Genomic DNA, 26,896 nt, shown 5'->3' with positions numbered 1-26,896 from the left:
GCTGTTCAAAACAAGAGTTCACCTTGGCACTGAGGGTACTGAAGGCATCAACAGGGATCATTGGCACTTCGCTGGGACATTTGATAACAAAGTCCGGAAGCTTAGTGTTCTGGGAATCGCACTTTAAAAGCGAAGGAATAATGTCCGAAGCACAGTTTAATGCAGCATTGGCTCTTACGCGCTTCGATGAGACTTCATTTGGAAAAAGCTTTAAAAAAAGCAATTTACGGGTCTCACAAAGAGACGAAGACTGGAAGAAATCGGTCATGTACTCAAATATCGTATCGCGCGAAACTCCTTTAGCAAGATATTTCTGTACAAAGCAAAGGATAGGTCTGTAGAAAAGTTCATCTTCGCACCAAATTACCAGTTCTCATTTTCTCTAGATTGAAGGTTCACTTGCGAGAGAAGTAAGGGAAGCGTTGGAGGCTGCCTACCTTGTCCCCGCAATTTAAGGGGCAAGCCCGGCGGGTGCCACGGCTCTTGCAAACAGCTCTCCCCCACCCTTCTGCTTACTTTTCTCCACTCACCTTCATCATAACGCATTTGTCTATAATATCGGTAATTATAGTTATTTTCGCAACTGCTTAATCCTGACCTATATCATATATAGGTCATGAAAATATCGATAAGAGAAATCACTGTTCCCAAGGGAATTTTCACTCAAGTCTGAAAATAATCCGCTTATTTATAATTCTTTGGACACTGAATTAATTCTTATGAAAATATTGGCTATAGGTCAGGTAGAGACGATAATCCTTTACCAAATATTAGTGATAGGTTCAATCCAAAAAGAGGTCCCTCACACCTTGAACTCTGAATCAATACTGAAATGTATTCTGTCATTATAAAATAAGACTATTATGCCTCAAATAAAAAATATTTTTGAAGGAGATTGTCAGGTTTTTACTTCCTATTCCATATAGAGATTTATATTAGCTCTTATTTGAGTAAAATCTCGCTCTTTTTTATGGTGGGAGGGGTATCCTTAATACACATAATTGCTTACCTGCATATAAGCAGAGATCAATTCCTTTTTAAAATATATAGATGTGTTACTGTTCATCATGAAAGCTGGTGCAATAAAATTCTTCTTCTGGCACCGGGTTTTATAGTCCCCGTAAACGAAGGGAATTACCCGATCTCACTATGCGAGTAAAAAAAGTCTTGCACGATGCTCTTGAATATCTATGCAAGGCTTCGTAACGGTCGGTCTTTGTTCTTAAAAGGTCAATACAGGACCACTTAAAAATTTGCCGTTGTTCCTAGAAAATTCACACATTACGGGAAATCTCTTTGTTTGCTAGCAACAATGAAAAAAGGGCTTGTGTGTAAAGCAAACAAAAATGTAAATATTGGGCTATGATCAATTTGAACTATGTCCCTAGTTGGGGCTCCTGAGGCTTTTTCCCCATACCCGTTAGGTTTTTAAAGTAATTGACAATCACATAAAAACTATTAAGTAACGCCTACGTTTGCATCTTGGATAGTGGGCTCTAAAGATTCCTCCCCCCAACTTTAGGTTTTTAAGTAATTAACAATCAAAGAAAAAACTATTACGCAACGCCTACACTTGCATGATAGATATGATAAGATCCATTGCAAAAGGCCTGTGAGCCATAGCAACACAGAATACAGTTCACCAACAAAGCTCAGGATAATACCGGTATCTTGATTGATGGGCCCTTCAGGTTTTCCCTCTACATTCTTAGGTTTTTAAACATCTGACATAACAATGAAAGAAAAACACTCCCTATTACGTAACATACAACTCCAGTTATGTAACAAACACCTGCAACTTGAGGCAAATTAATAACACCGTAATCTTGAGGGAATCACCGTTAAACTTTTGCGTTAAAGAAGAAAAGAGTGGTGGCTATGGGCCCGGTGAAATTCAAAGGGCGGTCACTACTGGTACTATACCTCCAAAGTTAGGATTTTACTTTTTTTTTTGTTCTATTCATAAAAGCAGCTAAACCATATTTCGAGAAAGTATTTTAAATGTAACAATTGGAATTTGTGATTTACCTTTCAAATATTGGTTCAAAAATATTTATGAAAAAATTAGGTTTAGAACAATACATTCAATAAGGTAGCGAAATTTGGACATACATTTAAGTTGTCTTATATAGTGTGGGGGTAATCGCTTTCTTTTTTAAATTCTAATTTTGCAGTCTTAAATGCCTTTCATGTAGGTTAAAGGTGTACATGCACTTTACCTCAATTAATGATAAAGAAATCGAAGGATCGTTTCAAAGCATACTAAATGGTCAAATTAAATCTTAGTACAAAAAAGGGAAATTGAAAAAAGGAAAAAAGGAAAAAAGACCTGCAACGACCAAAATTAAATAAATTAAATAAAGATAACTGAAAACGAGCAGAAATTAAAATAAATAATAACTCCAAGCATACGGATAACATATTCTGGTATAGATGAATAAATAAATCTTAAAACGATTTGAGTCTAAATCAACAATCAAGTGATATTTAAAACATACAGAAATTACTATAAATAGAAGGAGGGCCACCACTCCCGCCACCCTTAAACCTTCTGTACACTGATGTGTCATTTATGTGCTATTAAAAACTGCATGAATTTCAACTATTTGGCTTGGTTTTTGATTTAATCAGTAAGAAATAAAATCCAAGTGAAATCACTAAAATAATCAAGATTATTTAACGGATTCAGTGAAACACCTAAAGTTATCTGTGTGGAATATGAAACTCTACATGGTAACGAACTGTAAGTAAGGAGCACCCCGGCTCAATAGTAACTGAAACTCTAAAAAAAGGAATTTTTATACCAATAAGTAAAGAAAAGTATCGAACTCTTATGCTGATATATAATATAAGCTTTGTCTTATAAAATATATAAGTCATCATATAAATATATAAGTTTCATCAAGTTAACGTTTGAGTACCCATCAAAAGTTACGAGCCTGAGAAAATATGCCTTAATTCTGAAAAAGGGGGATCACCCCCTAAAAGTCATAGAATCTTAATGAAATTCATATCATATTCAGTGTATCACAGAACCCTACTAAAGAGGTTTTAAGCTCCTATTAATAAAAACATAGTGAATTTTTTGTCAGAAGATTTTTTTGCCAGGGGGTTACTTGGGATGATCTTTCCTTGGAAGAATTTTTCCGGTGGAAGAAAATTTTCCATGAAGGGGATGCCCCTTTACGGAAGGGGATTCACCGAAAGCCATTTAGCCAAAAAAAGTGAAATTAACGTGCGAATTTCGTTTTGATTATTCATATACGGTGAGCCAAAATCAAAACCTGGATTAACTCAAAAACGTCCAGAAATTAAATAAAACAACAAGTTTTTTCAACTGATAGTAAGGAGCAACATTAAAACTTGAAACGAACAGAAATTATTACGCTAAAGTATTTTTTTAGTAATTTCAAAAGAGCTATTTATTCTAATTAAATGGCCTTTGTAATTGAGGGGTCATTCTTAAAGAACTGGAACAAAAATCAAAATTTAGTGTAATGAGCAAAGTATTTACGAGGGGGGGGGGAATGTAGAAGTTCGATACGTAAGTTAATTTGTAAGTTACGTGTATTTATTACTAATAAAAACCTCCGTAAATAAAATTAAACGTTTTAGGAGCATTTTAAGTAATCAAAAATTGGAGGGCAACTGGGCCCCCTCCCCCCACTTTTTTACCAAAATCAATATAAAAAATTGATCGGTTTATACATATATATGTATATATATATATATATATATATATATATATATATATATATATATATATATATATATATATATATATATATATATATATATATATATATATATATATATATATATATATATATATATATATATATATATATATATATATAAACATATATAAAACCCATTCCATGATCACAGTGTGATTTTAAGCTATGCAAAAGCTTTTTTCCAAACGCAAAAAAAAACTTTGCAGCTCATATTTTAGGTATGGCCAAAGGTAGGACGGTAAAACACGTTTTGTGTGCTTCTGGGCTCTAGGCCTGTTTTTCAAAATTTCACGTTCAAAACACTATTGTTGTCAAAGATCATAAAAGGTAGTTGTGTTTTTGAAGGAGAAAGAAGTAAAAATAAATATGCAGGGTATCATTAAGGATCTTGATCCATCCTCAAACATTTCATTCAACCAGCTTAAATACTTTCCAAGATAACAAAAAGCACATTGTTCACAATTTTAACATCTATTTTTCAGACATTTTGAGGCGGGAGGGGGGTGGAGGTATTTGTCAAGTTGGAGGTTATTTTATAATTCCAAAAAAGGCAAATGCCTAAAAAGACATTTTCTTGACTGATATCATTTGAAAAATAGATTTAAAAATTCTAAAATACTTAATAATATCATTCGTTAGGGCGTAACAATAGGCATTATCCCAATCCCTATCCCAAAGGGTCAAAAAAATATCTTATATGGTATATACACAATGCTTTTTTTTTATGTGTGACTCTTTCCTTCAAAATGAAAAGACAGCAAGTTGTTTGCGGTTATAGGGCAAGCGACAACGAGGATCCATATATAAAAGCCTACCGGGTACCTAGTGCTGGGGCCGGGCGGCTGGAGATTGCGAAATTATTTGTATATATTTTAACAAGGGATTACTACAATTCAAAAACCGTAAAAAAGAAAACCAAACGTATGAAGCTTAGTAGATATTGTTGTTAAAAATCGGACCTGTTTGAATAATCTTTGAAAAGACTTCAGTATGAAAAGACAGCAAATTGTCTACGGTTAGAAGACAAGCGACAATGATAATCCATATATAGAAGCCTGCCGCGTGCCGTTTATGGAGAAGTTTATATTTTAACTAGGGATTACAACAATTCAAAAACCTTGGAAAAGAAAACCAAAAGTTTGAATCTTAGTAGAAATTATTGTTAGTAAAACGTCATTACCGAATTTCTTAATTTTAATGTTTTAATACAAATTAGGAAAACACCTGAATATTTTAAAATTAGTTTTTTTTTTGTTATGTAAAATCCACTGGCTAAGTGATAAAGCTTACAGTAAGAAGATATTTGAAAATCTGGGGGAGGGAGAAATTAATTTTTCTAAAAAAATAAGTTCATCCTTGTGGGTGCCCTTGCCTGGAGCTCTGGGCTGTGTTCAAAATCTAAAGAGGCTCCGTTTGAAGGACATAGTAATGATTGGAACTTTTTTCAGTAAGCAACAAACAGCAAGAAACATCGTCAAAAATGCATTTACTTGCAAGACTACGTAAGCAATAAAGCAGGCTAAATACATGACCGCGTTTGAGAGCAGAGAATCATCAATTAGGGGGAGATCAGTTGGAGGAGATCAGCAATCATGACATCCCTGAATTCCGTCTCTTCAATTTTAAAAACATAATTTATTTGATGCTTCCCAAAGAAGCAAAATCAAAAAACAACAGAATACTACCCCCTCTCGACTTAAAAAATGCATCTCAAATCTTTATTTTAAATAATTTCCCCTCCACTATAATCTAGGGAACTGACGCCCGTATGAGAGCGTACAGTTCAGGTTTAGAGGTACTAAAATAAGTTGCACCGGTTATGGTTATGGCAAGTTATGGTGATCTATGATGGATATGATGCATAATAGATTATGGTTGATAAATATAATATTTACATGTCAGTTTCAAGTTTTAAAGCGAAGGAACTGCGAAGGCAATAGCCATGGTAAAACATCATTAGTATGATAACTCACAATCCATTCTGTATCAGCAACCCGATCAAGGTTCTTCTGTAACGAATCTAAGAGTCGCTTGTGAACTGGAATTGAAGGGGGCTCGACAAATTCTTTCTTGCTATAAACAACATGATCCTTAACAGACATGTCTTCTTGTTTTTTATTGTAACAGACTCTTTGCCAAATATTCTGAAACTGAGAAAATCTAAATCTTAGAAAACTAATCTTATTTGTTCTTATCCGCTGTATCAATAAAAGCGTTGGCCCATGGGACAAAGGTGAACGGTCTTGTGAATGTAATCTAACACATTATATTTTGTTTTAAGCACAAAATCATAGAATATAATTCTAATAGCCAGTTCGGCTATTAAAAATAATAGCACAATGAATAGCCCCTCCTCTATTTCTTGGAATACTCATCATATTTGCAGGGTCAGATATTGAATTTCTTAGGAAGCCCAAGAAACCATGCTTGATTAATAGGAAAATTGTTTCAATACACCAACCTTAAAGATACTAACGTAACTAGCAGTATTTCAAACTGCATACTCTAATTTTTTGAAAGCATACATTTTCATTTAAACCTTGTACCAAAAAGCTTTTCCCACGATTAGATTAAATGCAATCCTGTATAGTTACGGAATGTTACATAAACCTTTTAGTGTAGGTCACGACGATTTATTACCTTGAAAACACGTCTACGATTCAATTTCACTAATTTTGCAGAAATCTTCCGGAGGCAAATTCTTTTTCTCTGGGATTTCCCAGCCTATCCCGAAATCCTGGGATATTATTTGAGAGAGAGAAAGGGGGGCTTCTAAAGCTGGAGAATTTCTTTCTTTTGTAAGCCCCCCTCCCAGGGGGTGTCAATTCACGAAAGCATAGGGGGATGTGTTCCTCAATGTCTTGACGGGGCACATTTGTCATTTCCTTTCAATTTTTGTCAACAAGAAAAAAAAACATTCTTCGATTCACATCCCCTCAAAAAGGTATTTTTCTAAATTTGGGGGTGAAGGAACTGACATAGGGAAGTCTCCAACTTCTCATCCCTCAATAGTGCCAGCCTCTCATCCCCCTACGATGAACAATTGACATAGCACTCCCAACCAAACAGTGTTTTTATAGCCTTCAATTCCAGTCTGTAGGCTAGTTTTGTGGCCTTTCATTTTACTTTATGCTTTCGATAAAATTCTATACCCACGGAAAAAAGTTTTTTTTTGAAGGACCGGATAGGTGCCCTCGTTTTGATTTGCCTAAAGTAAGGCATTTTTCTTGAAGCTCCCCAGGATGCTGTTTCAGGGGACAATTGTTTTGGAGAGGTGGGAAGGACTTGAAACATGCTAAATATGCATGTTAAAACGGAAAATATAAAAGTGATCGAAGAAAGATAAAATACAGATATTTTAGGGACGGACAGAAGCCTTTCAGCCTCTTCTTTAAAAGATATTTCTTAGTCAAACTCTGGATTAACAAGAGCTAAGAGCTCATATGGCACTTGTGACGAGGTTGGAAGAGACAAGAGCTCATATGTTATGAGCTCTAGCGAAATTCTAAGAATCAATAGATTGATTTAAAAGGAAAATCAGAGGCTTAACACCGGTCGGCATTTCAAATAAGAGTTCTGAGACACGAGGTCCTTCTAAATATAAAAATTCATTAAGATCCGATCACCCACTCGTAAGTTAAAAATATCTATTTTTTTTAATTTTTCCCCTCCCTTCAGCCCCCCAGATGGTCAAACCGGGGAAAACAACTTTATTAAGTCAATTTGTGCAGGTTCCTGACAAGCCTACCAATTTTCATCGTCCTAGCACGTCCAGAAGCACCGAACTCGCAAAAGCACTGGACCCCCCTAACTCCCCCAAAGAGAGAAGATTCAGTACGGTTACTTGAATCAAGTATCTACGACATTTTCTTATTCTGCCCGCCAAGTTTCATCCCGATCTCTCCACTCTAAGCGTTTTCCAGGATTTCAGGATTCCCCCTCCAACTCCCCCCGATGTCATCAAATTTGGTTGGGTTTAAAATAAGAGCTCAGATACATGACTTCCTTCTAAATATCAAATTTCATTAAGATCCGGTCACCAAATCAAGTTAAAAATACCTTAATCTTTCTAATTAAGTTCCATTTACTTTTTTCAGTATATAGAAAGCCTACACACAGTGATAGGTATTTGAACTTTCACTCGTGCCACCCTATTTCAGTGAAACGAGGGGTTATGATTGCACTGGTGGATAGAGCTTTCAGAATTTGTTCCCAGGAGTTTTTAGATTCTGAATTGTTGTATTTGAGGGATGTTTCATTTCGTAATAGCTACCCGATTAAATTCATTGATAAAATAATAAAAAATAGACGCATTAAACACAACAATAGGGTTATTGGGGTTTCACAGTGCACAGAATAAAACTTACGGAAAAGGTTCATTTCTTTGCCTTATGTACCTACTCTGGGGGAGATGCTTAAACGAATTTTAGGTAAACATAAAATTGATACTTGTTTCCAATCAGTGAAAATTTTATATTGGTAGAACTCACCAGCAATTTACTGAAAGATTTATTGAGCATCGCAACTCAATAGAAAAAACCCTACAATTAAGAAAGCCTCCGGAAACTTTTGTTTCAGCTCTAGCTGAACATACATTCTTTCATCCCTAACATTTTATAAAATTTGACGAAGCTACTGCTATTTCTAATGATAGAGGTATTTCTCAGTGGGCGAGGGAGGCTATAGAAATTTAAAAACATATATTTGCTAATCTTTCAATAAAGAGAGACACAGGGAATTTAAATATTAACCCATTTTATGATTTTCTTTTGAAAAATGAACCAATAATCAATAAGGGAATTAAAATTTTACACAATCACCAGGGGACAAGATTACCTACTAGACCAAAAAGAGTTGCTTCAATATCAGCTTACAAGAGGATTTATTTCGCAACAGTATAGTTAACTAAGTTTCAATTTTCATAATTTTTCCTCAGTTGCTCTTTAATTCCCATTGAAGTAACTCGAATAGCTTCTTTTCCCTACGTGGATAAGTAGCGACAATTGTATTTATTATTATTGGTGGTGGTTTTTATTTGTTTTTAGTTTAGTTTTCTTTTTATCTTGTGTTAATAGTTTTATCTCTCTTTGATGTTTATTTCAAATTTTCCTCTCCCTCCAGCCACCTAGATTGTCAAATCGGGAAAAAGACTGTTATTAAGTCGATTTGTGCAGGTTCGTGACACGCCTACCAATTTTCATCGTCCTAGCACGTCCAGAAGCACCGAACTCACCAAAGCACTGGAAATCCCCCCAACTCCCCCAAAAAGCGGACCCGTTCAAATTATGTCAATCACGTATCTAAAACTTGTGCTTTTCTTTCCATTAAGTTTCATCAAGATCTCTTCACTCTAAACGTTTTCCAAGATTTCCGGTTTCCAAGATTTCTGTTTCCCCCCTCCAACCCCCTATGTCCCTGAATCCGATTTGAATTGAAACTGGAGCATATGAGAGATAAGATCATTCTATATATTAGTTTCATTGAGATCCGATCATCTATTCGTAAGATAAAGATATCTCAATTTTAATGTTTTCCGAGAATTCCAGTTTCCCCTCTTCAACTTCCCCCAATGTCACTGGATCTGGTCGGGATTTAGAATAAGAGCTCTAAAGCACAAGATCCTTCTCAATATCAAATTACATTAAGATCTGATCACCCGTTCGCAAGTTATAAATACCTCATTTTTCCGAATTACTCCCCCCCCCCAATTCCACCAAAGAGAGCCACTGCGGTCCGGTTATATCAGTCACGTTTTTTTGACTTGTGCTTATTCTTCCCACCAAGTTTCATCCTGATCTTTCCGCTTTAAGCGTTTTCCAAGACTTCCGGTCTCCCCAACTCCCCCCCTAATAACACTGGACCAGTGAGGATTAAAATAAGAGATCTGAGTTATGAGATCCTTCTAAATATGAAATTTCATTAAGATCCAATCACTCCTTCGTAAGTTAAAAATACCTCATTTTTTTCTAATTGATCAGAATTAACCCTCCCCCTGACTCCCCCAAAGAGAGCGGATCCTTTCCAGTTATGTCAATCACGTATCTAGGACTTGCATTTATTTTTCCCACCAGGTTTCATCCTAATCCCTCCACTCTAAGCGTTTTCCAAGATTTTAGGTTCCCCACCCTACTCCACCCAATGTCACCGGATCCTATCGGAATTTAAAATGAGAGCTTTGAGACACGATATCCTTCTAAATATCAAATTTCATTAAAATCTGATCACCCCTTCGTAAGTTTAAAAATACTTCATTTTTTCTAATTTTTCCGAATTAACCGTCCCACTACCCCCAGTTTTTTTACTACATAAAATCCTTCCTATACAATTCCCCCCCCCCGGAAAATTCTGAAAATAAAAAGAACGAAGAAAAGAAGGGATTTTGGAGCATTCTATCTTTATTCCAAAATTTAGGTAGAATATATGGTGCAGAACACCCTATAGTTTTTATTTTCATATTTTATTTCTTTTAATTCAAGTTTCTTTGGAGGAGTATGGGGGTTGAATTGTCAAACAGTTCGTGGTGACGAACTGTAGTAAGGAGCGACCCGGTTTAATAGTAAACGAAACTCTAAAAAACGGAATTTTGATACTAAGAGATACATCAAAAGAATTGAATTTTTATTCTGACTTTTAATATATAAGTTTCATCAAATTTAGTCTTTATCATTAAAAGTTACGAGCCTGAGAAAATTTGCCTTATTTTAGAAAATAGGGGGAAAACACCCCCTAAAAGTCATAGAATCTTAATGAAAATGACACCATCAGATTCAGCGTATCAGAAATCCCTACTGTACAAGTTCCAAGCTCCTATCTACAAAATTGTGGAAATTCGTATTTTTGCCAGAAGACAAATCACGGATGCGTGTTTATTTGTTGTTTTTTTCCCCAGGGGTGATCGTATCGACCAAGTGGTCCTAGAATTTTGCGAGAGGACTAATTCGAACGGAAATGAAAATTTCTAGTGTCCTTTTTAATTGACTAAAATATTGGAGGGCACCTAGGCCCCCTCCCACGCTAATTTTTTTCCAAAGTCGTCGGATCAAAATCCAGAGATAGCCATTTTATTCAGCATAGTCGAAAAAACAATAGCTATGTCTTTGGGGACGACTCACTCCCCCACAGTCCCGAGGGAGGGGCTGCAAGTTACAAACCTTGACCAGTGTTTGCATATTGTAATGGTTATTGGGAAGTGTACAGACGTTTTCAGGGGGATGTTTTGGTTGGGAGGAGGGGTTGGGAAGAGGGGGTTATGTGGGGGAAATTTTCCATGGAGGTATTTTTCATGGGGGAAGAAGATTTCCATGAAGGGGGCGCCGCATTTTCTAGCATTATTTAAAAAAATAATGAAAAAATAAATATGAAAAAGTTTTTTCAACTGAAAGTAAGGGGTAGCATTAAAACTTAAAACGAACAGAAAATATTACGCATATAAGGGGTTCACCTCCTCCTAATAAATACCTCACTCTTTACGCTAAAGTATTTTTTAGTAATTTCGACTATTTACTCTACAGCCTTTGTTATTCAGGGGGGGAAAATTTAAGCTTTAGTGTAAAGAGCGAGGTATTGACGAGTGGGTGAATCCTCTCATATACGTAATAAAAACATACGAATATAGAAATTTGTTACGTAAGCTAATTCATAAGTTACGTATGTCTTTTACTAATGAAAACGTTCTTAAAAAATTAAAAGTTCTAGTTTCCTTTTAGAGTACCCAAAAAATTGGAGGGCAACTGGGCCTCCTCCCCCTCCTTTTTTCCCAAAATCATTCGATCAAAACTATGGGAAAGTCATTTAGCCAAATAAACAAATATGCAAATTTCGCTTTAATTATTCGTCTGCGGAGAGCCGAAATCAAGGTTCAAGGTTCAAGGTTCAGTCGGGTTTAATTAAAAAAAGGAAATAACTAAAATTAAAGTACACTGCTCTGTGACAAAACTCACGTTGAGACCCATAAACATAAAAGATTCGTCACTAACTCGCAGTACGGCTCCCACTTCACTCTTCTACACAACCACACGCCTCCTCATTATATAATTTTTTTAATCTTAACGATAGGGTTCCTCCCTCCCTCCCCGGGCGTACAACAACCTCACCTGAATACACTAAAATATCTAAACTTCATCTAAGTTGATTTATCTTTCTTTTTTTATCTTTCACTTATTGACCTTTAACTAAATATTTATTTAAATTATTTTTGAAAGACCCGAGGGAGCTCCTACATCTCAGCTCTTTTGGAAGCATGTTCCACACTTTAGCCCATGCTACATTAAGGAAAAAATCTGGACGTACTGTTGGAGTTCGTCTCACTTGAAGGTCAAAGGCAGAGCGCGTGTTTTGATTATGTTGTTCAGATATGAATTCCGCATATCTAACATGGATTAACTAAAAAACGTTCAGAAATTAAATTAAAAAAAAAACAAGTTTTTTTAGCTGAAATCAAAAAGCGACATTAAAACTTAAAACGAGCAGAAATTACCCCCTATATGAAAGGGGATGTTCCCTCTTCAACGCCCTGCTCTTTACGCTAAAGTTTTTACTGTTTTAAAAAGTAGAGTTGAGAGAAAGAGTCAAACTTTAGCGTAAAAAGCGGGGTGTTGAAGAGGGAACACCCCCTTCCAAATACGGGTAATTTCTGCTCATTTTAAGTTTCAATGTTGCTCCTTTCTTTTTGTTTAAAAAAAACTTGTTTTTTTTTAATTTAATACCATTAAGGAGCGTTGTTTTGAATACTTAATCTTAATAACAGAAAGTCAAACTCTAAGCAAGATCCAAGAAAATCTAAAAAGAATATAACTCTTGTTGCAAATAAGCAAACAGACTATTTTTATCTTACACTGCTAAGATAATTCAACAAAAACCTACCCCCCCCCCAGAACACGAAAAGAAAAAAGAAAATTAATCCTCTATATTTAAAAATTAGAATTAATCCTCTATAATTAGATGTCCTACACCATATATTCTGCGAGTTTTTTTGGAATATAGGCAGATTATTCCAAAATTCCTTTTTTCTTTAAATCTTTTTATTTATCTTACTTTCCCTTTTTTAACTGAGTTTTTTTAACTGAAAGTAAGGAGCGACATTAAAACTTAAGACGAACAGATATTATTTCGTATATTAAAGGGGCTGCTCCCTCCTCAACGCCCCGCTCTTTACGCTAAAGTTTTTTACTGTTTTAAAAAGTAGAGTTGAGAGAAAGAGTAAAACTTTAGCGTAAAGAGCGGGGCGTTGAGGAGGAAGCAACCCCTTTCCTATACGAAGTACTTTCTGTTCGTTTTAAGTTTTAATGTTGCTCCTTACTTTCAGTTAAAAAAACTTGTTTTTTTTTATTTAACTTAATCTCTATGGCCGATAATCCTTAACTGGATGTACAACTGTCATTTCATACACTCATCCTCCCAGTCCCATTAGTAAGAGAAAACTAGACATTTAAAAAATAATTGTCTAACAGAAAAGGCTTTGAAATTTGATCTTAAAATGTAAACTGTTATCTATGTTTACCTTAAAAGTAGTAATTTAATTACTAAATTAATTTTCAGGAAATTTGAAAAAGATCTAGAAATTTTGATTTTCAAATTCTGAATAATTACTCAGTTTTGATCAAAAAATCTCTGTTCCTGAAACACATAAAAAAGTTACGTAGATGGTAATCTTTCGTAAATTTTACTACTCACCCTTAATATCTCCCCAACCAGTTTAGATAATAAAAGCTTTGTTATGGCATAAGAGCCGGCTACTCATAATATTACCGTTTATGAGAGGTGGATTTGCGGAATGCAGTTGTTGCCATGGTAACCACAAAAACGCGTTTCGATGTCGTAAAATTTACAAATACTTACCCTTCTAAGGTTAATGATGTCCTTCTGCTCTCAAAATTGAGTTAAAAGGTAACCTGAATCGCCTCCACAGTGACTTTTTCTATAGGAATTGCCATCAGCATTATTAAGTGCAAGTTTTTTTCTTTACCTTGAATGCAACAAAAAATTATTATGGGACCCATTTGGGCCCATTCAGTTCCCTCCAGTGTCTGAGGTTAGATATCCGGTGTCATGATTGAAGTAAGAATCGTTAAAATTAGGCTATCTATCGCTAAGCAAGCCACCATGGCTGTTAAACATGCTTATGAGTCTGTGGTTCCAAATCACTGATGAAACTCTTGAAAACATAAGACCTCGATTTTTCGCTCAATTTGCCAGCTATTTGTTGCCTATTTTGCCCACAAAAGAGATATCTAAATATTTCTACTGTAACTTTGCCTGTGCATCCCACGTGCTGATAATACGAGACAGTGAAGAAAGAACGATATGCTATTATACGATATATAATATATGGCATCTCAGCCACCAAGAAGAGAGGAGAATTCGGTTGAAAACATGTGCCTGCATAAACTTCTAGGCATCCATCGGACCAAGTTGGTAACGAAAGAGCATATTAGAAATATCACAGGTCAACCGTCCCTCATCGAGACCTTACGAAGGCGTAGATGGAGCTACCTCGGACACGTGTTGGGCATGGATGATTCCAGAATCCCCAAATCTACATTTGTCTGGCTACCTGAAAGCACCTGCCGAAGAGGAAGACCCAAAAATACACTCTGTCGTACCTACAACAACGACCTGCGGCACCTTCACGCCTAAATACAGCCGAAGTGGGAGGACATCGTCGCAGCCTCAAGTTTCAGAGACGACTGGAGACTCTTCTTTGACGCCCTGGGCGCCTCTGGAGGCACAGGCGGTTCTATGTTAAGGCGGTATGCTGTATAATAAGTACGTAAAATTTATTGTAACTACTTATTATAACTTATTTATTATTACTATAAACTTATTGTAGATGCTGTGGAGTTAAATGATATTTTTATTATCTAAAATTCTTATGACTTCCATGAGTTTTATTAAATTATGATATTTCATATACGACAATTTTTCATAAACAACTAAGTTTTTTTATTATCTTTAAGTTCGTTAAAATACCAGAGATAGTATACTCCTTGAACCATGTGCGACTGAGGTTCAGCATTTTTGGGTGAGATAATTTGAGAGGAATGTACTCCATTTCGATCTAATTCTATTTTCCCGTTTTAAACAATGCTCAATATCTTTCTCAGGAATTGGTAATTTTTAGCAAAAAATTCTATGTTTAAACTGCTAAACATGGCCAAAAATACGTACGAAGTATTTTGTCCAAAAATATCATTGGTAATTACATAAAAAAAAAAATAAACTGTCACACGCACTCTAACTTCTAGAAAGCTCTATTTCAAAATTAAATAAAAAAAACTAGTTTTTTTAACTGAAAGTAAGGAGCGACATTAAAACTTAAAACGAACAGAAATTACTCCGTATATGAAATGGGTTGTCCCCTCCGCAGTCCCTCGCTCTTTACGCTAAAGTTTGACTCTTTGCCACAATTCTACTTTTTAAAACAACTAAAAACTTTAGCGTAAAGAGCGTGGGACTGCGGAGGGGACAACCCATTTCATATACGGAGTAATTTCTGTTCGTTTTAAGTTTTAATGTCGCTCCTTACTTTCAGTTAAAAAACTAGTTTTTTTTTATTTAATTTCTGAACGTTTTTGAATTAATGCATGTTTGATTTTGGCTCTCCGCACATAAATTATTGAAATGAAATTAGTATATTAATTTTTTTTTTGGCTAACTGGCTTCCTCTTAGTTTTGATCAGACGATTTTGAGAAATAAGGGGTGGGGAAGGAGGCCTAGCTGCCCTCCAATTTTTCGGTTACTTAAAAAGGCTACTAGAACTTTTAATATTCAACGAACGTTTTTATTAGTAAAAAATATACGTAACTTAAGACTTAACTTACGTAACAAACTTTTATATTCTTATATTTTTATTATGTGTACGAGGGGGTTTGTACCCTCGTTAATACCTCGCTCTTTACACTAAATCGTAAGTTTTGTTCCAATTCTTTAAGAATGACCCCTAAATCAAATAGGCCGTAGAATAAATGGTTGAAATCACTAAAAATATTTTAGCATAAAGAGCGAGGTATTTATCTCCTCCTAAATACCTCGCTCTTTATGCTAAAGTATTTTTAGAACCCTTCATATGCGTAATAATCTCTTTTTATTTTAAATTTCAATGCTATTCCTTACTTTCATTTGAAAAAACTTTTCATGTTTATTTTTTCATTGTTTTTTTTTATAGTAATGCTAGAAAATCCAGCGCCCTTTTCATTGAATTTTTTTCCCCCATGGCATATTTCTCCAAGGAAAGATCCTCCCACATAGCCCCCTCCCTCAACCCTACCCCCAAAACCAAAAAAATCCCCCTGAAAACGTCTGTACACTTCCCAATAACCATTATTATATGTAAACACTGGTTGAAGTTTGTAACTTGCAACCCCTCCCCCAGGGACTGTGGGGGAGTAAGTCATCCCCAAAAACATAGTTATTAATATTTTCGACTATGCCAAACAAAATGGCTATCTCAAAATTTTGATCCGTTGACTTTGGGAAAAAATGAGCGTGGGAGGGGGCCTAGATGCCCTCCAATTTTTTTGGTCACTTAAAAAGGGCACTAGAACTTTTCATTTCCGTCAGAATGAGCCCTCTTGCGATATTCTAGGACTACTTGGTCGATACGATGACCCCTGGAAAAAAAAAAAAACAAAAAAAAAAACAAATAAACACGCACCCGTGATTTGTCTTCTGGCAAAAAATACGAAATTCCACATTTTTGTAGATAGGAGCTTGAAACTTCTACAGTAGGGTTCTCTGATACGCTGAATCTGATGGTGTCATTTTCGTTAAGATCCGACGACTTTTAGGGGGTGTTTCCCCCTATTTTCCTAAATAAGGCAAATTTTCTCAGGCTCGTAACTTTTGATGGCTAAGACTAAACTTGATGAAACTTATATATTTAAAATCAGAATTAAAATGCGATTCTTTTGATGTAGCTATTTATATCAAAATTCAATTTTTTAGAGTTTTGGTTACTATTGAGCCGGATCGCTCCTTACTACAGTTCGTTACTACGAACTGTTTGATGGTAAAAATAAATGAAAATATGAATAACATATAGTTTCAAAGAGAGAGAGAGAGAGAGAGAGAGAGAGAGAGAGAGAGAGAGAGAGAGAGAGAGAGAGAGAGAGAGAGAGAGAGAGAGAGAGAGAGAGAGAGAGAGAGAGAGAGAGAGTTGTTTATTATTAAATAGAAGACAATTCAAAATACAATTCAAAATTGAATTGCAGTACACTTATTACAATACACTTAATTCCCCTCGAAAGGCTCCATGGCCAAGGATACAAGGGGGATAAGAAAAAAATAAGAGCAACAACTACAATATAAGCAATATATAGAAGGAGGATACAATATAAGCAACAACTAGAAGGAGAACAAAAAAAAAACAGCTTAGCTATCTAAATTAAACGTATGAGCCGGATTTTATTTATGTCATCTGATTTCTTCACAAACTTCCATTTTAGTTTTTTTTTCAAAAACATCTGCAGTTTACATCCCAAACTTTATTTTTTGTCAGATTACAGCTAATAAAGCCAATAATACTATTGGAGAGTTTATAGTTTATATTAAGTCGTTATATTAAGGTGTTATATTATATGCTGTTAACAACTTATTTGTTAACAACTTATTATAAGTTGTTATTATTATATAAAGTTGTTATATTATATTAAGTATGTTATTTTAAACAAGATATTGACTTTTTTACTACATAAGAAAGTCTTGTGTGTCTCCTTGATTTTTTTTGTCAAAATTTGTCAAACTTTGATTTTGTCAAACTTTTGATTTTTTTGTAAAATTTTGTCAAACGTCCAATTTTCTCAAAACCCTTTATCTACCGCAACTTTGACAAACAGGCTGGTTGAATTTGACACGTGGTAGTTTACTCCTAATGGGGTCGTTTTATTACGGCTTGACTTGACTGCATCCTTGAAGATGCTAATTTTTATAGAGATCTAATAGATCTTATAGTTGATCTAATAGAAGGAAGCCGACGTTTAACCCTCCCCCCTCCCACGGCTGGCTGGTCTCCAATCACTTTCGATTAATAAAAAAGGACTAGAATTCTTAATTTCTGATGTAAAAAGCACCTTCAAATTCTCTAAAACCATAAGGTTAAGGAAAAGGCAGTCCCCCTCCTATACGGAATGCTCATTTTGGGGCTAAATTTTACTCTTTACTTTTATAATAACAGCGCAGAACAGAAATATTCCCAGAAATCAAGAGGGATTAAATATTAATTTCACATTTTGATGTGTCTTTTAAAGTTGTTTTGTACCCCCCCCCCCATGGAAAACAACCCACCCAAAAAATTATGGTTGTGGCCTTGGAGACTATACAAAAGTCTCTACCTACAACCTCCCCTCGTTTCTCCGTTAGAACTAATTCTGTCTCAAAAAGTTCGTGCTGTCAGTGAGGAGTGACTCAGGTCAATAGTAACCAAAACTCCAAAAACCGAATTTTGATATCAATACAACACATCAAAAGAATTGTCTGATCATGCTGATTCCAAAGATAAACATTTATTAAGAATTTATTGTTAATCATAAACTTCTCCTTCCATGCTCAAATATAAGCAAAAAAGTTCATTCAAAGTCAAAATTTTAATCAAAATAGGGCAGCAGCCCCCATCCCAGCTGCGGTGCCAGGGGCAGTTGACCTGGTTGTACCCATACCCTTTGAATAGTTTTGGATATATACAATAGGAATTCATAAGCCTTTGGGAAACGGCGTTTACCCCCCCCCCCTTAATTTCTAGTCTAATGAGCACCTTCTAAAGTTTTTGTGACCAAAGCGGAGAGGTGGATGATGCAGTCTCTCTCAAAACAGAATAAACTCTTTTAATTTAGAGGTTTAATGTTACTCTTTACTTTCATTAATTTGAAAAAACGATGTTTTTTGAGGAAGTAAAGAGCGAAGTTGAAACTTAAAACGAACAAAAATTATTGCTTCACAGTCTATCTAACATATATCAATAAAGCTTGTACAAAGAAATCAAAGAATTATATTTCGCTATGTTTGTGGGATAATGGAAAACTAGCGCTTTACTGAAAACACAGAAACCAAGTATTAAAAACAAGAATGTTCATCTACTAGTTAAAAGTGAGTACGTAGCCTGACAACAACAGACTAATCCGTCAAGCTTTTCATAGTCTTACACCAGCTGTGATATCAGTAACTTTCAGAATGCAATTATAATTGTCTTAAAAAATAAGCATAAAAATAAACACTTTTTTGATAACCGCAGAGTCACTGAACAGCATACAGAAATATTGAATTGAATTATCAGGTAACATTTTGGTCTCACCTGCTATAATACCAATAGTGATTAATAAACAGTCTTAAATTGCAAGAAATACACTTTAGTGTTACCAAAAAAAAAAAAAAAAAATTCTTTATTTGTACACTGTAAAAAATGGCATTAATTAGTTTAAATTCACTGTACCAAAAACTTCTATATTATTTTGTGTTTTCAGTAAAGCGCTAATTTTTTTATAACTCTACAAGCATAGGGAAATATGGGTATTTGGTTTATTCGTCATGGATTCATTGATTTATGTTAGATTAAATAAAGAAAATTAGTTTTTTAACTGAAAGTCAGGAGCGACATTAAAATTTAAAACGAACAGTAATTACTCTGTGTATGAAAGGGGCTGTTCCCTTCTCAACGCCCCGCTCTTTGCGCTAAAATTTGAGTCTTTCTCTCAATTCTACTTTATTAAACAGTAAAAACTTTAGCGTAAAGAGCGGGGCGCTGAGAAGGGAACAGCCCCTTTCATACACGGAGTAATTTCTGTTCGTTTTAAGTTTTAATGTCGCTCCTTACTTTCAGTTAAAAAACTAGTTTTTTTTATATAGTTTCTGAACGTTTTTGAATTAATGTATGTTTGATTTTGGCTCTCCGCACATAAATTATTAAAATGAAATTTGCATATTAATTCTTTTTTTGGTTAAATGGTTTTCTCTTAGTTTTGATCACACAATTTTCAGAAATAAGGGGTGGGGAAGGAGGCCTAGTTGCCTTCCAATTTTTCAGTTACTTAAAAAGGCAAGTAGAACTTTTAATTTTAACGAGCGTTTCATTAGTAAAAAATATACGTAACTTAAGAATTAAATTACGTAACAAACTTCTATAGTCTTACATTTTTATTATGTATATGAGGGGGTTTGTCCCCTCGTTAATACCTCGCTCTTTACACTAAAGCTTAAGTTTTGTCCCAATTCTTTAAGAATGACCCCTGAATCAGAAAGGCCGTAGAATAAATAGTTGAATTTACTAAAAATACTTTAGCATAAAGAGCGAGGTATTTAGGAGGAGAAGAACCACTCATATGCGTAATAATCTTTGTTCGTTTTTATTTTTAATGGTACTCCTTACTTTCAATTGAAAAAACTTTTTCATGTTTATTTTTTCATTGTTTTTCTATAGTAATGCTAGAAAATCCTGCGCCCTTTTCATTGAATTTCTTTTCCCCCATGACATAATCTTCCAAGAAAGAGGGAGGGGGCCTAGTCTTCCGTGGGAGGGGGCCTAAGTGCCCTCCAATTTTTTGGGTCACTTAAAAGGGGCACTAGAACTTTTCATTTCCGTTAGAATAGGCTCTCTTGCGACATTCTAGGACCACTTGGTCAATACGATGACCCCTGGAAAAAAAAAAAAAACAACAAATAAACACGCACCCGTGATCTGTCTTCTGGCAAAAAATATGAAATTCCACATTTTTGTAGATAGGTGTTTGAAAATTTTGCAACTGGGGTCTCTGATACACTGAATGCGTTTGTGTGATTTTTGTTAAGATTCTGTGACTTTTAGGGGGTGTTACCTCCCTATTTTCCAAAATAAGGCAAATTTTCTCAGGCTCGTAACTTTTGATGACAAAGACTAAATTTGATGAAACTTATATATTTAAAATCAGCATGAAAATTCAATTCTTTTGATGTATCTTTTAGTATCAAAATTCCGTTTTTTTAGAGTTTAGTTTACTATTGAGCCGGGTCGCTCCTTTCTACAGTTCGTTACTGTTTGATAGACTGTGAAGCAATAATTTTTGGTCGTTTTAAGTTTCAATTCCGCTCTTTACTTTCCTCAAAAACTTTTTTTTTTAATTATTCTTTTCTCGTTTTAATTTAAATTTAATGCAGAAGCAACACTACAATGATCTTTTTAATTTTTTCAGGGGGGGGGGTAGCACCTTCATATACAGAATAATTTATGTTTGTTTTAATTTTAATGTGGCTCTTTACTTTTACTTGATACAAGTTTATTTAATTTCTGATCGTTTTTTAAATCCATGCTACACAAAAAGTTGTAACGATTTTTGAAGGTGGGCAACCTCGACAGTTAGGGAAGAATAACTATTTTTCTGAAGAAGATTTTTAAGGTTTTCAAAAATTAAGCAACATTTTTTTATATCTGACTTATTTCAATAAGCATATCCCTCCTCTCCCCCCTGATAAACACCAAAAATCATTAGACATACAGGTGTGGAATAGAAATAAACAAAAAAAGTTGGAAAGTAGCTTGAAAACCAGAAAAAAAAATGCTAATAGCTTTTTGGTGCTATGATTTCTCACAAATAGCTTTATTCTGTCTATTAAATAGTAAAAAGGAAATAATATGAATAAATAAATATAGCAATAGGTAATCCTTCTTTGAAGATGCAACTTTGAGTGGTTCCAGAGCCATATGCCTACACTTCTCCAACCCCTAAGTGGCAAGGGGTCAGGATCTGTGGCGACATTTGTTCCAAAAATAGTGTATGGAACACTTTAAATTGGCAAAAAAAAGTAACAAAATAGTGAATTAGCTGAAAAATAATCATATATAAGGCAGAAAACCGTGATTGAAATAAAATGCCTGATAAGGGAAAGGAACCCTTGCCATTCTGATTCAAACTCTAACGCTCAAGTAACTGAACTACGGCGGCTGACGATCGAATTCAATCTATTTGCCAAACAGTTCGTGGTAACGAACTGTAGTAAGGAGCGACCCGGCTCAATAGTAACCGAAACTCTAAAAAAGGGAAATTTGATTCCGATAGTTACATAAAAAGAATCACATTTTAATTCTGATTTTAAGCATATAGCTTTCATCAAGTTTAGTCTTACTCACCAAAAGTTACGAACCTAAGAAAATTCGCCTTATTTTAGAGAATAAGATGAAACCTTAAAAGTAATAGAGCCTTGACGAAAAAAATACAATCAGGTTCAGCGTATCAAACAACCCTACAGCATAAGTTTAAAGCTCCTATCTACAAAAATGTGGAATTTTGTATTTTTTTGTCATAAGACAGATCACGGATGCGTGTTTATTTGTTTGTTTTTTTCTTCCCAGGGGTGATCGTATCAACCCAGTGGTCCTAGAATGCTGCGAGAGGGCTCATTCTGAGGGAAATTAAAAGTTCAAGCGTCCTTTTTAACTGACCAAATACATTGGAGGGCACCTAGGCCCCCTCTCACGCTCATCTTTTTCCCAAAGTCAGCGGATCAAACTTCTGAGATAGCCATTTTATTTAGCATAGTCGAAAAACCTAATAACTATGTCTTTGGGGACGACTTACTCCCCCACAGTCCCCGTGGGAGGGGCTGCAAGTTACAAACTTTGACCAGTGTTTGCATATAGTGATGTTTATTTGGAAGTTTACAGACGCTGTCAGGAGGATTTTTCGGTTGGGAGGGGGGAGGGATTGAGGGGAGTGGTTTATGCAGGGGAAATTTCCATGGAGCAATTTGCCATGGGGGAAGAGAATTTCCATGAAGGGAGTGCAGGATTTTTTAGCATTTCCTGTAAAAACAATGATAAACTAAATATGAAAAAAGTTTTTTTCAAATGAAAGTAAGGAGTAGCATTAAAACATAAATGGAACAGAAATTATCGCTTATATGAGGAGTTCACCTCCTTCTAATAACTCGCTCTTTACGCTAATGCAATTTTATTAGTTTCAACTATTTATTCTACGGCCTGTTTGATTCAGGGGTCATTCTTAAGGAATTATGAAAAAAATTTAAGCTTTAGTGTAAAGAGAGAGGTACTGACGAGGGGGCAAATCCTCTCATATACGTAATAAAAACATAAAAATATAGAAGTTCGTTACGAAAGCTAATTCGTAAATTACGTAGATTTTTACTAATAAAAACGTTCGTAAAAAAATAAAAGTTCTACTTGCCTTTTTAAGTAACCAAAAAATTGGAGGGTAACTATGCCTACTATCCTGCTCCTTCTTTTCTCGAAATCGTTCGATGAAAACCAAGAGAAAGCTATTTAGCCAAAAAAAAAAATTAAAATGCAACTTTTGTTTTAATTATGCTTGTGCGGAGAGTCAAAATCTAAACATGCATTAATTCAAAAACATTCATAAATTAAATAAAAAACAAGTGTTTTTAACCGAAAGTAAGGAGCGACACTAAAATTCAAAACGAACAGAAATTACTCTGTATATGAAAGAGGCTGTCCCCTCCTCAACGCCCTGCTCTTTACACTAAAGTTTTTTACTGTTTTGGAAAGTACAATTGAGAAAAAGAGTCGAAATTTAGTGTAAAAAGTACGGTGTTGAGGAGGGAACAGCCCCTTTCATATACGGATTAATTTTTGTTCGTTTTAATTTTTAACGTCGCTCCTTACTTTCAGTTAAAAACACTTGTTTTTTTTAATTCTTGTTTTTAATTCTTGTAGGACCAAGTTGTGTAACTTACAGCCCTTTTCCTAAGGACTATTGAGAGCTATGTCATTACTAAAAGCATAGTTATTGGACCTTATCCAGCTCATACATTTGTAGTTGGTTGTTCTAAACATTGAGTTAATAAAAGCTTATATTGTAAAGAGTGAGAGCATTAAACTATAATTGGCGAAGCTCAACTTTGCGAGCAGGAGGAGGAGAGGGGGTACGTCGTAGAATAGTCACTTGGAATTTTCAGATTCAATTATTTGCTCTAATATAGATTTCTTCCTCTTAAGAACCTTCGACATTTTAAAAGTTATTCTTGGAGCCCTGACTCCGGCTGACAGTGTTAAAGAGTTCATAGTGAATCCTCTCAGCGGACTAATGAGACTTATTAAGGGGACTGGGAGGGGGAGTATACGGGTGGGGCTCTTGTAAATCTCCAGTTAAGGGTTTTGGACTATAGCTGTTACAATGGTACCGTTTTATACTTCCAACTTTTTCCACTTAAGAATCAGCATCAAAAGTGTCGTTTTTAGTGCTATATGGCACTTATGGATGGTAGAACTGATGAAAACACGTATATATGATCAGTATATTTCAAATGAGCAATTAAACATATCTCTAAGAAGTTCTGGATGCCCATTAGCCGGAACTTTTCCACTTGGGACATGGCACCAATTGTGCCATTTTTAGTGCTAATTGGCCATTTGGCACTTGCAGATGGTGGATTTTAGAGGGAAAAGGTAGATATCAGCAATATCTCTTATATGAGCTATAAAAAATAGATCTACGATGTTTTAGTAGCCCGCTAGCCCCACCCCTTTTGTAATGGTACAAACAGTGCCATTTTGCTGCCATATGGCAGTTGCGGGTGGCGGAACTTATAAAAAAAGTGTAGATATGACAAAAATCAAAAAGATTTTGAATAAGCTATTAAGCATATCTCTATGATGTTTTGGTAGCCCACTAGGCCTGCGGAAAAAAAAGAAAAAAAGGGGAGATCAGTGCTACCGATACAAAAAAGTAATTTTCCTTGTTGTTCAAGGAGGGGGACTGTAGTTTCCTAATATAAGGTTTTCGACCAAGCTGATTTCAATGATACGCTTTTAATTTTGATCTGACACCATTTTCAAGAGGTATCAGACTTTTTTTTGGAAATCACCATAAATTTCTTTTCACAACAAAGTTTTACTTTTGAGACGAACCGAAATAATAGTTACCATTCTTGAGTCAGTGTCAAATGGTGGGTTTTTTTTCTAGGTAGTTCTTTTTCAAAAAACGCTTCTAACTTTTGGTTACTATGGTCTGTGGTTCGCTCTTTACTAAATTGCAGCTCCCACTGTAACCGTGATAGTAGCAGCACAGACCAGAAATATTCCCAGAAATTATATGGGAGTAAATATAAATTTTACAATATTGATACGGTTTTTAAAGGTTTTTGTACCCCCTCCCCCACCTGAAATAATAACCCCCCTTGAAAGAAAGTCTTGGTTACGGACTTTGATGGTTATATATCAATTTTTACCTCCGCCCTCCCCTCGTTTCTCCCTTAGAACTAATTATGTAATTATGTATCTAAAGCTTCAATGAGAACTGGGTTGTTTTGGCATTAAAATGCATCCTTTGAGATATTTCCCTCCCTAAATAACTACAGAACAATCAGATAGCCCCAATATAGAAGTTTAATTGCCTTTTAAAGTTTTTTAATTTGTCCTTTGCTTACAGATAGTATTTGCTTTTAAAAACATGCGGACATTTTTCGCTTTTTTTGTGCAGGGGGAGGCAAAATTGTCTGGGGCAGTTTCCCGTGGGGAGAAAACTTTTGGGGAGAATTTTCTTTCAACAGGGATCAAACTGTGCAAAAGATTTTTCCGTGGTAAAATGTAGGTAATGTCCACAATGGTGACAATGTGACATCTCCCTTCTTATTGCACAAAAATGTTCCTAGCGTTTATTTTAATCCTTTATCTGAAGTTATTTGCACCATAATGCAGGGATATAGTAAGATATCAAAGGTAACGTTTGGTAAGATACCAAATTGGGAATGTTTCAATTGCCTAATTTTCTTAGCCTCACTGACATTTCAAATGAAAATATGACTTTTTGGGACTTGTTGTATGATTCTTTTTCGTTCCCACATATACATTCAGGCTACGCCTTTATTGTTGGTTCTAAACAGGGAGGGGGATAGTAGCAGTGAAGAATTACAATGAACACCAGAAACATTTCTGTGCAATAAGAAGGGAGTTGTCATTTTGCAGCATCTTTGTGGACACTAACCACATTTTTTCAAGGAAAAATCTTGCCAGAAAATTTGATCCCCGCTGAGAATTTCCTCTGGAAAATTCCACCGCAACATTCTCTCCATATATAAAATTGTGCATACAAAGAGGAAGAAACACCCCCCCCCCACAGAACAGTCACCTGAGAAAAATGGCCGTATATTTTCCAAAAACAGATAGTTATGCGTAAACAATGGACAAATTACAAGAATCAAAAAGGTGCTTTTTGATTTCGGAAAAAAAAAAAACTTCTACAGTGAGGTTTTCTGATAGTTTTGTAGCTATGAAGGAAAGGCGATACTTCAAAGGTTGCATTTTAATGCCAAAAAAAATTCCAGCTCTCATTGAACCTTCAGATAAATTAAATTAAAAAAAAACAAGTCTTTTCAACTGAAAGTAAGGAGCAAGCTCTCATAGAGCCTTCAGATAAATACAGAATGAGTTCTAAGGGAGAGGTGAGGGGAGAGTGGAAGCAAAAAATGATATATCATTTCGAAAACGATTAGCTCTTAATTTCTAAGCTGCGTAATATGAGGGCTCATCCTGATTTCGTCTTCAAAGAAGAGGCAATCACGCGAGTTGATACACTGTGCCTACTTGGAGCTAATTTCTCTTCGGATCTCTCATGGACTGAGCATCTCAGTAAAATTAGATCCTCTTGCTCCAAGAGGCTAGGAGTTATCCTAAGATGCAAAAAGTCTTCTCCCTGATGAGTCTATTCTGCCACTTTTCATTTCGTGCATCAGACCTGTCATGGAATATCCATGTCCTCTCTTCGCTGGTGAACTTAAAAGCAACATCGCTTAACTCTAACAAATTCAAAATAGAGCAGTTTGTGCGGCAACCTCTGGCAACACGAAAGCTAAAACCATACACAGTTGATCTAGGAGCACCTCGACGTTGAGTCCATGTCGGTTTTCTACATATGCATGTATAAACCTCAATCAGAGGAGCTATCGAAGCTCGTTCTTAATATACCAAAGCCCTTGCGATCAATTTGCCGAAGTGCAGTTCGTCAGGACTACTTTGAGCAGGGTACTCCTTGCCGAGAATATCTGAAAACAAGTTTTTCCTGGTGATCGGTTGCCATATGGAATAGATTACCAGCAGAGGTAATCCCGGAAAATTCTTCCATTGACGTGTTCAAGAGAAGGTGTAACAAATACCTCAGTGTTGGGAAATGAGGTAATTACCAGGACTAGCGGCAAATCATCATCTGTGATGGAGCCGCGAAGCCTG

The 26,896-nt window shown here is 35.3% G+C and overlaps 1 protein-coding gene across 1 annotated transcript in view; it reads right to left on the bottom strand.

The window, feature by feature from the left end:
- LOC136025068 (uncharacterized) overlaps nt 1–5,883 on the bottom strand; it is a 29,931-nt gene extending 24,048 nt beyond the window's left edge. The window contains exon 1 of the mRNA XM_065700766.1: nt 5,711–5,883. Within this exon, the coding sequence (XP_065556838.1) occupies nt 5,711–5,839 (129 nt within the window). The 5' untranslated portion in view covers nt 5,840–5,883. The remainder of the gene's footprint in view (nt 1–5,710) is intronic.
- Between the last annotated feature and the right edge of the window lie 21,013 nt (nt 5,884–26,896).

The sequence above is a fragment of the Artemia franciscana genome, chromosome 1, assembly GCF_032884065.1.
Source record: "Artemia franciscana chromosome 1, ASM3288406v1, whole genome shotgun sequence".
In the NCBI taxonomy this organism is placed as follows: Eukaryota; Metazoa; Arthropoda; class Branchiopoda; order Anostraca; family Artemiidae; genus Artemia; species Artemia franciscana.
Note: the sequence above shows the minus strand (reverse complement) of the source record. Positions and strands in the feature narration are given on the sequence as shown.